At 46.1% G+C, this 13,281-nt stretch overlaps 2 protein-coding genes across 4 annotated transcripts; one reads left to right on the top strand and one right to left on the bottom strand.

The window, feature by feature from the left end:
- Positions 1-1,139: 1,139 nt before the first annotated feature.
- Positions 1,140-8,575, bottom strand: septin6 (septin 6). 3 transcript variants are annotated; one of them, XM_049028881.1, is made up of 11 exons: positions 8,434-8,575; positions 6,905-7,019; positions 6,065-6,260; positions 5,488-5,674; positions 4,892-5,053; positions 4,202-4,298; positions 3,927-4,095; positions 3,648-3,780; positions 3,260-3,450; positions 1,967-2,009; positions 1,140-1,379 (listed from the first exon to the last, which is right to left on the bottom strand). In XM_049028881.1, the coding sequence occupies exons 1-10, from the start codon at positions 8,461-8,463 to the stop codon at positions 2,006-2,008; spliced, it is 1,284 nt and encodes a 427-aa protein (XP_048884838.1). In that variant the 5' UTR covers positions 8,464-8,575; the 3' UTR covers positions 1,140-1,379; positions 1,967-2,005. The 3 variants fall into 3 exon arrangements, with proteins under 3 accessions (XP_048884838.1, XP_048884837.1, XP_048884836.1); XM_049028880.1 differs by lacking the exon at positions 1,967-2,009; XM_049028879.1 differs by lacking the exons at positions 1,140-1,379; positions 1,967-2,009 and adding an exon at positions 2,058-2,438.
- A 757-nt stretch (positions 8,576-9,332) lies between these two features.
- sowahd (sosondowah ankyrin repeat domain family d) lies at positions 9,333-12,554 on the top strand. The gene is made up of 2 exons (XM_049028626.1): positions 9,333-10,371; positions 10,884-12,554. The coding sequence occupies exon 2, from the start codon at positions 11,045-11,047 to the stop codon at positions 12,134-12,136; it is 1,092 nt and encodes a 363-aa protein (XP_048884583.1). The 5' UTR covers positions 9,333-10,371; positions 10,884-11,044; the 3' UTR covers positions 12,137-12,554.
- Positions 12,555-13,281: the final 727 nt, after the last annotated feature.

Raw genomic sequence — 13,281 nt, forward strand, 5'->3', positions numbered from 1 at the left:
TAGTGAAAACAGCTGAAACACTGTAGTGTGATATGCAATCCCGTTTCCAAAGTTGAAATTCTATATCAGGACCGAATGGGACATTTCACTTTAAAAAATAGCAAATGGTCTCTTCAGTTTGAAACGTTTGGTGTGTTGTTAAAAGAATAGGTGACACCACATATGCCCATATCACCTACTTTGAAATGTGTTGCTGGCATCAAATTCAAACTGAGCAGATATTTGTCATAAAATGACAACATTTCTGTTTCAGAATCTGATATGTTGTCGTCGCTCTGTTTTCAATTAGGAATAGGTATGATTTTCACTGCATTCTGTTTTTATTTACATTTTGCACAGCGTCCCAACTTTTTTGGAAATGGGGTTGATTTACCAGAAACCCTGCAAAGACAACCAACAGGACAGAGTTGTTCGATGACAAAGTAAACTGTAACCAAGTCACAATCCCATCTACTCAATCTCATGTCAACCACATTACTAGTTATGGGAGAAATTAAGGTAGGATTTTTAACTTTAAACTTGGTAACTAACTACACACAATCAAGTCACAGGGCAATATAAATGACCTTGGACTTAATTGCCTCGTTGCTTCCTTGTTAATGCCTTTTAATAAAAATTACATATGATTCTGTTTTATTGTCAGACAGAGAGTCCATCACTGCTGGGCTTCAATACAAATGGCTGGTGTCTGTATCCCTTTCATTCTGAGTGCGGTGTTTTTTCACCTGAGCTTATTATTCATGGTGTTTTTTTAGCTTTACATCTGCTTATAAGACCTGCCAATAAAAACTAAGCTCAACGGAAACGATGAGGGACAATGAGGAACGGCTGCACACATCCGAACATGAATGAAGCCATTCCCATTGTGTCCCCTGAAGGTGTGTAGCAATCACATCTCGCTTTCCCAAACTGCCAGCTAAATTATATCAATAAATTTGGGCAACACACACTGTCACAAAAATGAGGTCTCTGATCTGTTATTAATTTAAGCAACTGGCACATTCAGGAGAAGCAGAGCATGAAAATGTATTAAGAAAACATGACTGGCTAAAAAATGATTCCCAGTTCTGATTATACTCACACGCGTCCCGCTAATCAGGCATCGGCTTTGTTAATATGACAGCACATGCTCAACAATATAACACACAAGAGTTTATTAAAAAGCAAGTTGTGGAACATGCCATTGAAATTGTCTTTAGAACAGTATCTAGTAGCATGTGAACAGTAACATTTGAACAGTAACATCCACAATTTCATTCACAGTTAACATCCTCCATCAACGTGAGCTAGTCTGTGAGTGAACATTGGGGATGGGGAAGGGGTGAGGCTCGGGCAGGACTGGGAGAGAGCTCATTCACTGCCGGCAGGGGAACCCTAAACTGGGAAGGAGAGACAGGAATGGTTATGTGTTATTTAGGGTTTTGTCATACTGCTGGAAAAAAAACAGTGATGTATAAGTTATCAAAAAGAGTGTTAATGACAGGTTACTGGAGGTTCTCCCACTTTGGTGAAAACTAACATGCCAACAAATCTGCAGATGAACTGAGCGTATAATGGCGTGAATATCAACCAAACCCGACACATAATTCTCAATGTTGGGGTCTTGGCACTGGGTGCTTATCATCTGCATCTGACAGCTAGTACGTTGCTTTTGTTAGTGACTGGTATAGAAATAAGCATCATCTTCAACTATTAGCATAAATTTAAAATGAAAGCTCTGACTGTGAACAGTGTGAAGCTTAATGGGAACCAGTGTGGGGCATCTGGGAACAGCTTCGGGGGCATTCAGTAAACAAGCAGTTAGTACCAGTACGGTTAGTGGTGGACAATTAGTGTGTGATCTATCAGGAAAGGGCTTCTCAGGAGTCTACGCAGCAAACACACTTGCCAAGTGTCTTACTGGGTGAATGTTCTTGGGACCCTGGAAGGTCACATGACTGGCGGGATGTTAAGGGGGTGGCCTTACCAGTACGGTGTCTCTCATGAAGCATGCAGTGAGCAGAGGTTAACTGGAAAACAGCACACGACAAACATGAGACACTGGAACATGCATGGCACATGTGACACGTCTCACAGCTCACTCGGTCGCATTAGGAAGGTCATTTCTTTTCAGAAACAGTCAGTATATAATCCTAAGCGATGTAACAGTAAAGATCTTATTATGCACTTGAAGCGCATGAGAATGTTTTAAAGGTTCATGGTGTCTCCCAATAGGCTGCAAGCTGCATTACATCACTGGGGCACAGGAAGAGAAAATAAGCATATAAGAGCCTTCAGTCCGTTCTGGAAGAAGAGATTAGAAGAGACACAGCAGCATTCCGGTCGCTGACGTGCTCCCAACGTGATGGGAAAGTGGTTAAATGAACGAAAAGCCCTGCGGACTGTGGGGTGTCAGTCTTCAGCTGCAGAGGTGTGTGAAAAGAGGCCGGGCTGGAAGGCTGGGGGTGACACAGCAGAACAAAAGGCCGGTTCACACTTCTCCGCACAAGCGCCACACTCGCTTATCTACTCTGCGTACACGGAAACGTTCTTACCTCTCCGGACAAGCTACGTACTTCATACATACACACAACATGTTACATTTATGGTTTTATTGATAATAATAATTATTATATTATAAATTATCATTGTGATATTCCCTGCACACATACCATGGCGGTAAGGTTTATGTCCGTTTCTCTGTGTTTTACAAATTCAGAGAGCCAGCTCACAGGGTTGCCAACTTTGATCAGCTTGCTGGCGTGAGATTTTTAATTTGAGGCATGTTTGCACAGACAAACACACGCATTTACATGTATGTAACAATTTCATTGCCTTGTAAATAGTCTATAGCAGTGGTTCTCAAACTTGGTCCTCGGGCCCCACTGCCCTGCTTGTTTTCCAGCTATCCCTGCCCCACACACTGCTGATTACCTGGATCAGGTGTGTTCAGTCAATCAGAAGCTGAAAGACAGCTGGGACTTGTGTGTGGGGCAGGGATGGCAGGAAAACAAACAGGGCAGTGGGGCCCAAGGACCGAGTTTGAGAACCACTGGTCTACAGGATTTGTAAAGTATCTCAAAGCTCGTCAAATGCATCCATGTTGGTATTTATAGTGGAGCGGTATTTACGCGTGCGGAGAAGTATGAACCAGCCTTAACAGGTATCGAAGCACCCATGCAGGCACAGAGGAACTCCTGTCGGGCATTTCACCCAAACGTCCTCGTCCTATGTACACATGTCATTAAGAGACCATGATCCCAGGGATGCAGATACTTACTTTTTCCTCTCCTTATCCTTCTTGAGCGTGGTGCTGCCCCCAGCCTGCTGGCCCTGGGACTGCAGCAGCTCCATGGCCGTCTTCTTCTGCTTGAAGAGGTTCAGATCGTCGTCGAGCTGCTTCTTCCTGTCCTCCACCTTCTTCTTCTCTTCCTGATGCAGCTTCTTCAGCCGGTCAAACTTCTCATGCAGCTGGAGGATAATATTGAAAAAGAAACTTCAAGGTCTCTCCATGCCTTGCACATGACCTGCAGCTCCTAAGCGTGAGCAGTTCCTGTTCATCATTTTGCTTCAACACATGCACACTCACACATGTATATGCTCTCTCTCTCTCTCTCTCTCTCACACACACACACACTCTCTCCATTGCAACCCACAAACTCACACACCTCCTTCTCTGCCTCCTTTAGCTCAGCCTCCTTCTCCTTGACTCGGAGAACAAACATCTGCCTCATCTCCTCCTCCTTCCTCTGAAGTTCACCCATGAACTCGTTCCTCTTGGCTTCGTAGGTCTCCTGGAGGCTGCAGGGCCACAAGGGCTGTGAGACGAGGTTTCCCTTCCCCATACACCATATGCTAACCCCTTAGGGGCACCACATGCTCCCCACTCCCCCACCGCACCCTAACCCTTTTATGACCAGCAGGGGGCGCAGCTGCGGTTTGGCCACCTGAAAGGCTTGCTGTCGGGGTCCGTGTCCTTGAAGCCCATCTCCTCCAGCTTGCAGCGGCGGTACAGCTCATAGTGGCGGGCGTGCGTCTGCTCCCGCAGGTCCTCCATGTTCACGCGAATCAGCATCTCCCGCAGCTTCACGAAGTCGCAGTGGCTCTCGTTCTCCACTGCGAACAGGACAGCAGACATGATCGCCCTGACGGTGCCACCCCCCCCAGTCGCCTCACACGTATGTGGGAAATCCCACATCACCTGTTTGCTGCACCTACTCACCCTGTACCGTTCCCCAGGGATACTGCCTTGCCTTCATCATCTTGTTCCCGATCTTCAACTCCTCTGTACTTCCCACCACAGCAAATGGCAGGTGACCCTGACGACCCACAGACACACACACCTGTCAGCGCCACCCACTGCGCGTCGTGTAACTACACACCTTCTCAGGTGAATGGTCTGTGTCAGACTATTCACACACAAATACCCTTCCACTCAGCTTCAGTCAGTGTCCCCTGTCAGTATGTCTGCTTGTCAGTATCCCTGTCTGAATTTCGACGTGCCCATGCTCCCTGGCTTTGCATTCCTGCATATCCCTTCCCCCCCAGTGTCTGAGTTCCCATGGTGCTGTCATTTTGCCAGCTCAAATGTGGGCCTGTTCCCACAGCTGACACTTCCTGTAGCAAACATGGTCTGGTCAGAGCACCCAGGTCATTTCCTGTCTGCAGGCAGAGGAATGCAGCACACAGCTGTCTTACAGCCAGAAGCTTTGCCTCTTTCGTATACAACACACTGTGAGCCTAAATGCACTGGACGGCCTTCTGGTACATCACACTGGGAGACGGATGAGATGTACCTCCCCTGTCCTGTTTTTAGGACTTCGGTGCAGCGTTTAGTTGTTATCTAGTTACCATGACGACTATAAGCAGGGTGTAGGCTTGTAAGTCAGGTTATGACAGCTGCGTGACTCACGTTCATTGCGGAGTTGATCTCAGCCACTGTCTCATCGTCGATGGGGAACTGATAGATCTGGACGCCGTTGCTGACCAGCTCACTGGAGATTTTGATCTTGAACTTGGCAAGTTCGGTCTTGGTGATGGCATCCGACTTGGCAATGACAGGGATAATGTTCACCTGGGGGAGCCATGGACGCATTGCGTCAAAATTAAGCATTTTGATGCAACACTGTGGATGGGATGCCAGTCATTCACAGAGAGCACAGTCACAACTCAGTGACACCAGTTCATGTCTATGGACTGTCAGAGAGAGCCAGACCACCTGACTGAAACCAGCACAATAAAACATGTTAATGCTCCACACCCCGAGCCAGGTATAGGATGTGAACTGCTCACCCGTCAGATGTGATACCCATTGAGCCACCATGCGACCCTAAACACCCCCTCAAAGCAAAAAAAAAATGATGGAACAGCAGGCGTTCACCATGGGTGGTCATACATTAATTGCTTGCATGCACTTGCTAAACTAACGTAGCCCTACTCCTGGGCCACAGCTGGCCCATCGCTGCTGACTCTAACCCTAACCTACCACTTACATAACCCTAAGCCCACCTTGCTGTCCAGCTTCTTCATGGTGACCAGGTCCAGGGACTTAAGCGAGTGTCCGGTGGGGGCGATGAAGTAGAGGCAAGTGTGGATGCGAGTGTCGTGATAGCAGTGTAGCGTCCGTTTGATCTTCAGCTCCTCCTGCAGGTAGGCCTCGAACTGCTCGTCGATGAAATCCACGATGGGTTTATAACTACAACAGGCAAAAAGGTTCAGAGGAGATCCCCAGCTCCATCCATGGCAATCCGCCTGTCGAGGTAATACTTACCTGTTCAAACCTCACAGGTACTTTTGACTTCCTGGTTACAACACCAGACATTATAATCATTCTAAATTAATGAGCAATCAATGAACCTGGTCTGAAGGCCATTTTGTACTGTCATGTCCACTCACTTACTACATATTGCTCACTTAAAAACTAAGTGAAAATATGAAATATTTATTAGATGAGATAACAGACGGTCTGGGACTGGGGCTGTGGATGTGAGATAGAGAGAAACATCTACCAGAAGCCTAAAGAACAGAAGAGGCAGAGAATCCAAAGGTGCTCAGACTCAGCCGCGCCCCCTGCTGTGAGACACACCTGTCCTCCTTGTTGATCTGGTCACCAAAGCCCACGGTGTTGACCACAGTCAGCTTGAGACGGACATTGCTCTCCTGCAGCTCGTAGGTGCTGGATCTCAGCTGCACACTGGGCTGGCTGTGCTTGGTGGGGTCCCCCTCAAACTTGGTATTGAAGAGGGTATCCATGAGCGTGGACTTCCCCACGCCGGTCTCGCCTGAGGCATGGATACGGCAGACGCAAATGCACGGGGTCACAGGAGACCTTCATGAAAACACTCCTTGCGTTTAACCCTGTCTATTCCTCTCTGTCTCCTGCCATTCTGGTGTCCCCTGCTGGGTGACCCTGATACATGAACTTGTAGAGAAGCCCATAGTGATGGAGGCAACAGGATATTAATGTCCTGACCCCCATACCCCCCTAATAAGACTGAGACTGACATCCCCACGAGTCTCTGCTGACAAATATATAGCAAAAAAGTCACCACGACACTCAGGAACAGAGCCTCAAGTCTATGTCTGTGATACAGGCTTCCTGTTGTTGCTATCTTCTGTCTATGACTGTCACCCTCTGTGACATTTCAGTGGGGAAAATGGCGGTGGAAAGTATCCTCACTTGAAAAGAGCATCAGAGGAACACATCTTACCTCCAGAGAAAGCTAAAGTTAACAAATTACTCTTTATCTTTAGATGCCCATACTGAGAACTCACTAAGACGCAACTGCACAGAGCAGCCTTGGTCCAGCATTATTCAGAGTATTAACTTGCAAAACGACACTCAGAGCTACCCAGCAGACATTAGCATCAGCTTCACTCAGTCCCACCCCTACATGACACATATGAAGGCCTCTGCGTTACTCACCCACACACAGTATGTTGAAGCAGAACCCCTGGCCCACGGACTTGTTGACCAGCTGGTCGGGCATGCTGTCAAAGCCCACATGGCCAGAGAGAGGGACGGAGCGAGCCCCATCTGGCTGTGATGAGAGACAGACAGCATGCATGTTCCTCCATTTACTACTCCACTTTGATCAGATGGTTTATGCTATTATTATCACTTCCGATGCAGCCGTGTGTTCATCTTTGCAAATGCCGGGTCGCACTTCAGAAACAGTGCATCGCCACCTACTGGCCGGCCGGGACAGGGCCTAACAGCTTACCGCCATACAACCTACCCTCCAGTCACCTGATGTAAATGTAAATATAGAACCAAAGTGAAGCTTGGCAGTAATAAAGACTGAAAGCGGCTGACGATATTTCATCTGGCGACAGCATGAAAGCGGCCCTTACAGGAGGCCTCTTCACTGCAGCCTGCAGTACGCTCAGGTACGAGTCTACTTCCTGTTTCCTGCCACAAACGCTCGACATCGCAGAAAACAGTGAGAAACCACAATGTACATATTTGGAAAGTTTCAGTTACTTCTGCATCAAGGCCGCTGTGCGCACATTCCTGTATAAACATGGCGGTTGCGGACAGACCCCTTCATCAGCTGCACCTTAGCATCTGTCCTCAGGATATCCCTTAACCCCCCAGCCCATCCTTTATGTCTGTATGTATGCAAAGAACCAGACGGTTGGGCGTTTAGTTAGAGGGCAGTGAGTGGAAGTCAAACAGCTGTGCCCCCCCCCCCCCCCACACACACACACACGCACAAAATACATAAATAAATAAACACATACACTTCACACTTCAATGCTATAAGGGCTCCAGCAGAGCCCTAAAATCAAGACTATGCTTTCATCACAGTTTAATAGCTTAAAAGTAAGAATTAAAAAAAAAATTGTTCAGGGACATCATACACGCAGGTCTCCCTAAGCAGGATCAACTGAAAAGGGGGTTTTGGTACCAAATGTAAGAAGCTCGGGTTGCAAGGGACGAGGGCCCGTCTTCAGCTGCCATCCTGTGTAACATTAAGACCAGGCATGAAAGGCACATATGCCATTTACGTGAAGCAGCCCTGCGGACTTAGGGGGATAAACATCCCCCGGCCCCTGTGCCGGGACTGTCCCGTGTGCTGAGCGGTCGCCCAGCGGCCCTCGGGGCGACATCCTCAATCAGTCAACCTGGCTGTCAGTCTGGATTAATTCCAACGGGTTTTTTCGTCAGGAAATAATTCGATCGTTTGTCATTTATACCGATTTATATTCATATTTAAGTATGTGTCGTTCTAAATGTAATTAAGCCCGATTTTTTGTCATCTATCCCCCACTTTCCCCTTATTTTTTTCGTATTTTAAAACATAACGGAAATAACGGTCCGGAGCATGAAATAACTCGCCCATAAACCGCGTCCGGTAAACGCAGCAAAGCCGAGCATTGCTCGGCAACTGAGGGGTCGGAACCCACAACCCAGCATCTGAGAGCTCCCCGAGATGCGCCTTAGAGACTCACCGCTTGCCGAGCAACCTCCGCGGTGGACATACTGCTCCAGAGCCGGGAGAGGAAACGGCACCTCCGCCTGCTAGAGGGAGGAGAAGAGCGCGGCGGGGAGCGCACCACTGCGCCGCACTTGAGGGGGAGGCAGTGCACCTGAAGCGCTGCACTCACCGCAGGGAGCAGTTAACACCGCAAACGATTTCGCAAATGTAATAACTTAGACAAATTTCACACGTAATCACACCAATGTGAGACTAAATTATAGCGTTTCATTATGGAAAAAAGCATCTCCCCCTTTGTTTCTTAAAATGGTTCATTCTGAGCGCTTTGGGAAATTCAGATAAATCGTCAAGTTCCGAGATGAAGCACGAAACTGGTAATATAAAAATGGAAAGTAACGGCGAATATTATGAAGTCTTATGCTCCCTCCAGGTTCGTGGTAATGGAAAATGGGAAGGTAGATTTCGTTTTTTTTAGTGTGCTCGAAAAAATGGCATATTAAAGTTTATTAAATCTGAAGTTCTTCAGAGTATGAAATGATATAAAGCATATTCTTAGAGTTCTTTTTGGGATGCTTGAGTTTGAAAGGAAATCACACTATTAAAGCAAACTTGTCAAACCTCTAGATTTCTCTAAACCTTATAAATAATATGGGGACGAGAAGCCGTGCAAACACTGTCGGACGCTCCGAGCAGCTCGCGCGATCGTGTGAACATGGCCAGGAATCCAAATGCATCATAAACATTTCCATTTAGTGGTGTGATGGAGTAAGCATAGAAAATATGAGGAGGGTCTGGACATGACCAACAATCGGATGACCGGATGGGGGTTCGGGGGGTGCCAAAGGCTTCCTTTGATATGCATCTTCCGGGAGTGGATTGATACTGGAAGAAGGCCAGTGTGGCATAAAGCAGACTTGAAAAACGGAGGGACTGTCAGGCGTGGGGTAATGGGAAAAATCCGAGTTAAAGGCTTATATCTCACACTGATATTTCCCATTATCTTAAACCGGAAAATGGACCTGCAGTTCTTCATAAAGATGTCAATTTTAACTGTAACACAAACTTCAAAAATCACCTTGAACAAAATTGTCGGATATACAATAAAAAAAATGAATAAGCGAGTACCCTTTACCGCCTGAAGGTGAACCTTGGGAGTGTCTGTATGACGTGTAGTTCATATGGGTAGGTTGTCTCCTGTAAATGCAGGGCAGGGAGTGGATGTCCTTCTCATTCTTGTACAAGCATGCTTAACCACTTTCAAATGGCATTTCATGGGCAACAACAGCTGACCCTGATAGCATAAAAATAGGAACATACTCTTTCATTATGAAATGCAGCTCTATTTTTCTGTCCTGACAGGAACATGAAGGTTGTCTTATAGTTAGGTTGATCTGGAGATTGTAATGACAGGTCATAGCAAAAGCACTTGCTATTAATTGCAATATAATTTATTTTGTACTTAATTATTTCAAAGACAGGATTCAGCTGCAAAATTGTACAGATACGGTTTCCCCTTCGGTGAGGAAGTTGGTTACTTTGCATGGCGCACATTATTGTTGGTCCAAGGGCGCAGCGCAGTCATTTTAATGGGTGATATATTATAAGTGACCTAATGCTGTGACGTTCGAGACGTTTCCACTCATTAACAGCGAAAACTGCAAAGCCGTCGCATGTTGCATTGGTCTGGAGTTGAACTTCGTGTTAGTGACTCGAGCAAGAAAAAGAGAGAGAGAGAGGGAACAGAAAGGGACAGATAAAAAGGAGAAAGAGGGAACTTGTAGTGAGAAGATCGCCTTCGGAAGACACAACACTTCAAGCTGGGATTATACACGGAAAAGCAACGTTTTATCTACTCATTTTAAGAGCGCTTATTTCTTAATGATGTAGCAAAAGCTTTGATCATGGGAAAATGAAGGACTCTTCCCTGTATCGGTGATCATGCTCTCCTCAGGTGAGAACGAGGAAAAGATCATTATTAATGAAAAAAGGAAAAATATTAAATAATTATTAAAGTTGGTGTGATACCACGCTAGCGTTTTTGGGAATGGGTAATGAAAATAACAGGAGTAATTACGTTTGTAGTAACATTTATATACTTCGGGTAATTTCTTCCACTATATTATTCAGAGCTGCGATTTGTTTTGTGGCGAAAGTGGAAGCAACCGTTGAAATGGGGAAGAGCGGTTCATGGGTGGTGCTATTTATTTTATTTAAAGAACTGATATTTGAAGACTTAAATATCTCAATAGTTGGCTTGTATCATAACAGCTGCACTACAAGAATAAATGTCACAGGGCATAGTTTTTATTGTTCAAGTCTGATATTTGTTCTTTAATTCGGAAATTAGGCCTGTCCGTTTGCTCATTTCCAGTGGGAAACAGTTACCTTAATGCATTGTTAAATATATGGATTGATACTTATAAAACAGTCATGCATGCTGTTCTTTCGTCTTGTTATTTTCAGAGGTAAAATGCAGTAAGAGGCCGCTAAGGGAAGCCTCAGTGTAACTATTTCCTCAATTGCAAAATAAACCACCATTATCGCATCGCAAATCTTAAACTAAAGGAACTAGGAGCGAGCGGCGGAAACTCCCAAAGCCGTATGACAGTGCCCACATCTCCGTGATGTCCGGCTCCAATTTAACTCCACCTCCTCCCGTGTCTCTGGTCGAAGAGGAGGAAGATGAGGAAGAGCCAGGATCCATGACAACTAACGGTGATCGGAGAGACTCCTGTGCCTCTACGGGAGTCAGAGAAAGTAATGACAGCCCTGCTGGACAGTGGTTCAGGGTTGGCGTCCGCGCATCCCAGCCTCTCTCAGTCCGCAGGTTGAGATTACAGCGGCAGAAGGAGGTAAGCGACCCCGGTTGGGATGCCTCGGAGAAGGGATCGCTCACTACATCTATGCGCAAAAAATACCTAAAGGAGTTGTTCTTGAGTAATAATCTGAGTAGTGGTTTCGGAAGCATCTTAGAGTCACCCAGAGACTCCGTCGCTCCCTCTTCCAAAGAGTGGGACAGCCTCCCATCCGACACCACTGAAGAGGGCAACAGCGGCACCTCGTTCTGGGCTCTGGATCCCACAGAGCACGCTTGGATGATCTCAGTGGTGGACGGCAATTACGACACCATCATGAATTACCTTTCGGAGGATTTCAGCCTGCTGACCAAAAAAGACTTCATCAGCGGCTTTACCGCTATTCACTGGTTAGCTAAGTACGGCAAGTACGAGACCCTTGTGAAGCTCCTGAGATATGCTGAGAAAGAGGGCTCTCCGGTCAACGTGAACCTGAAAGCGGGTGGCGGCTTCACACCCCTCCACATAGCTGCGATGCACGGGCAGAACATGGTCATTAAGCTCCTGGTGGGAGCCTTCGGCGCTGATGTGGAGGCCATGGACTACAGCGGCAGACGAGCTTGGCAGTACCTGAAGGGAAGCTCTTCGGTGGAAATAAGGGAGCTGCTGGGTGCGGCAGAGTCTTTCTTTGAGACAGTCGGGTACCAAAATGCCAACAACAATAGTTCATGTGCCACAAATCTCACCAGAATGGAGCCCCCCGCCGACAAAGTGCAGACAGACTCCTTTTTCAGGACTCATGACTGGTGGAGGTTTGGCTCTTTGAAGAAGCTGTTTGCCCCAATACTGCATATTGGCAACAGTATCCGCGGTTCAACTCAGAGTAATGAAAATGTCGATTTTAAGTCATGCTCTGACTAATCAATCAATATGTATATGTTTAAAAAAGGATGTCAGCAAATGTTTCTTGAAAAAAAGGGACAATTATGTTGCTTGATTTTAAATGACTTAAATGAAGGGAGTAATAAATGTTGGGAAAATATTTAATCAAAAGCAAAAATTTAATCTAAGCACATCCTATTTATAACCTGACCTCCTGCCTTTTTCATTTTACATGCGTCTTGTGTTTAAACTTGCACATTTCCCACCATAGCAAAGGGGAGAATGTTTCTCCACGTTTGAGCGAGGCGTTACTCAGGACAAATTTTGGAATACGTGAGAAGACATTGCATTTCGACTGGTACTGCTGTTGTCTGCATAAATTGGAAGTTCCATTAAATTAAGAATTATCCTCTTTGAAATATATTCCTCAATTAATAAAGTATTAAGACAAAACTAAGGGCTGCATAATCCATAAACCAGCCAACAGTAGGTATTCGTTATTTAACTACAGGTGCTTTGATGCACAGGAAAGTTACATGGTATTCGGATCTCACCTGAACATTTCAAATCCTTAACACATACAAAAATGAGCATTACAGATCACAGACAGACAGCATGGCCTTAATTGATTCACACATATGATCTTTTGGACCAATCCTAAATGGAGCACAAATGGGGGTCTGGCTGGAATGTGACAAGTGGTTCAATCCCCCTGTGTAAGGCTACCATGGAGGAAATGGCTTCGGAAAGGAATTCTGGGTGTGACCGAGCCACTTGGGACGCCATGGACACACAGTTAGCATCATGTGCCTGAAGATTGTTGGCAGTAATTAAATACAGGCTGCACTGGGTGATCAGAAAAGCCATAGAACCAGCAAGACTTGAACTGGGAATTAAAAAGACCCAGAGATTGTGGATTGAAGATCAAACTGATATTATTTAACAGACACTTTTACCCAAAGTGACATGCAACCAAGAAGGCTGGGTCAGCCGGTCCTTTAGCTGGCAGCTAAGATTCTTACTCAAGGGCCCAGATAGATGATTATTCCCCCAAGGCTGCAACCAGCAACATTCCAAACACAGAGGCTTAGGTGGCTGAGCCAAAGTTGCACCCCATACAGCTGCACACCACCCCAGTAAGACTCAAATCCAGGTACTCTGACTTGTGCCACTAACCTGCCTGA

This window comes from Brienomyrus brachyistius, chromosome 10 (assembly GCF_023856365.1).
Source record: "Brienomyrus brachyistius isolate T26 chromosome 10, BBRACH_0.4, whole genome shotgun sequence".
Classification (NCBI taxonomy): Eukaryota; Metazoa; Chordata; class Actinopteri; order Osteoglossiformes; family Mormyridae; genus Brienomyrus; species Brienomyrus brachyistius.

Bases quoted from the DNA above. Each gene is read 5' to 3' on its own strand.
- sowahd (XM_049028626.1), top strand. From the start codon at position 11,045: ATGTCCGGCTCCAATTTAACTCCACCTCCTCCCGTGTCTCTGGTCGAA.
- septin6 (XM_049028879.1), bottom strand. From the start codon at position 8,463: ATGTCCACCGCGGAGGTTGCTCGGCAAGCG. The intron at 5,054-5,487 runs GTGGGCTTAGGG...TGGCTCCCCCAG, and splicing joins TGAAGAAGCTGGACAGCAAG to GTGAACATTATCCCTGTCAT. The intron at 2,439-3,259 runs GTAAGTATCTGC...TGTCACCCCCAG, and splicing joins AAGGATAAGGAGAGGAAAAA to CCTTCCAGCCCGGCCTCTTT.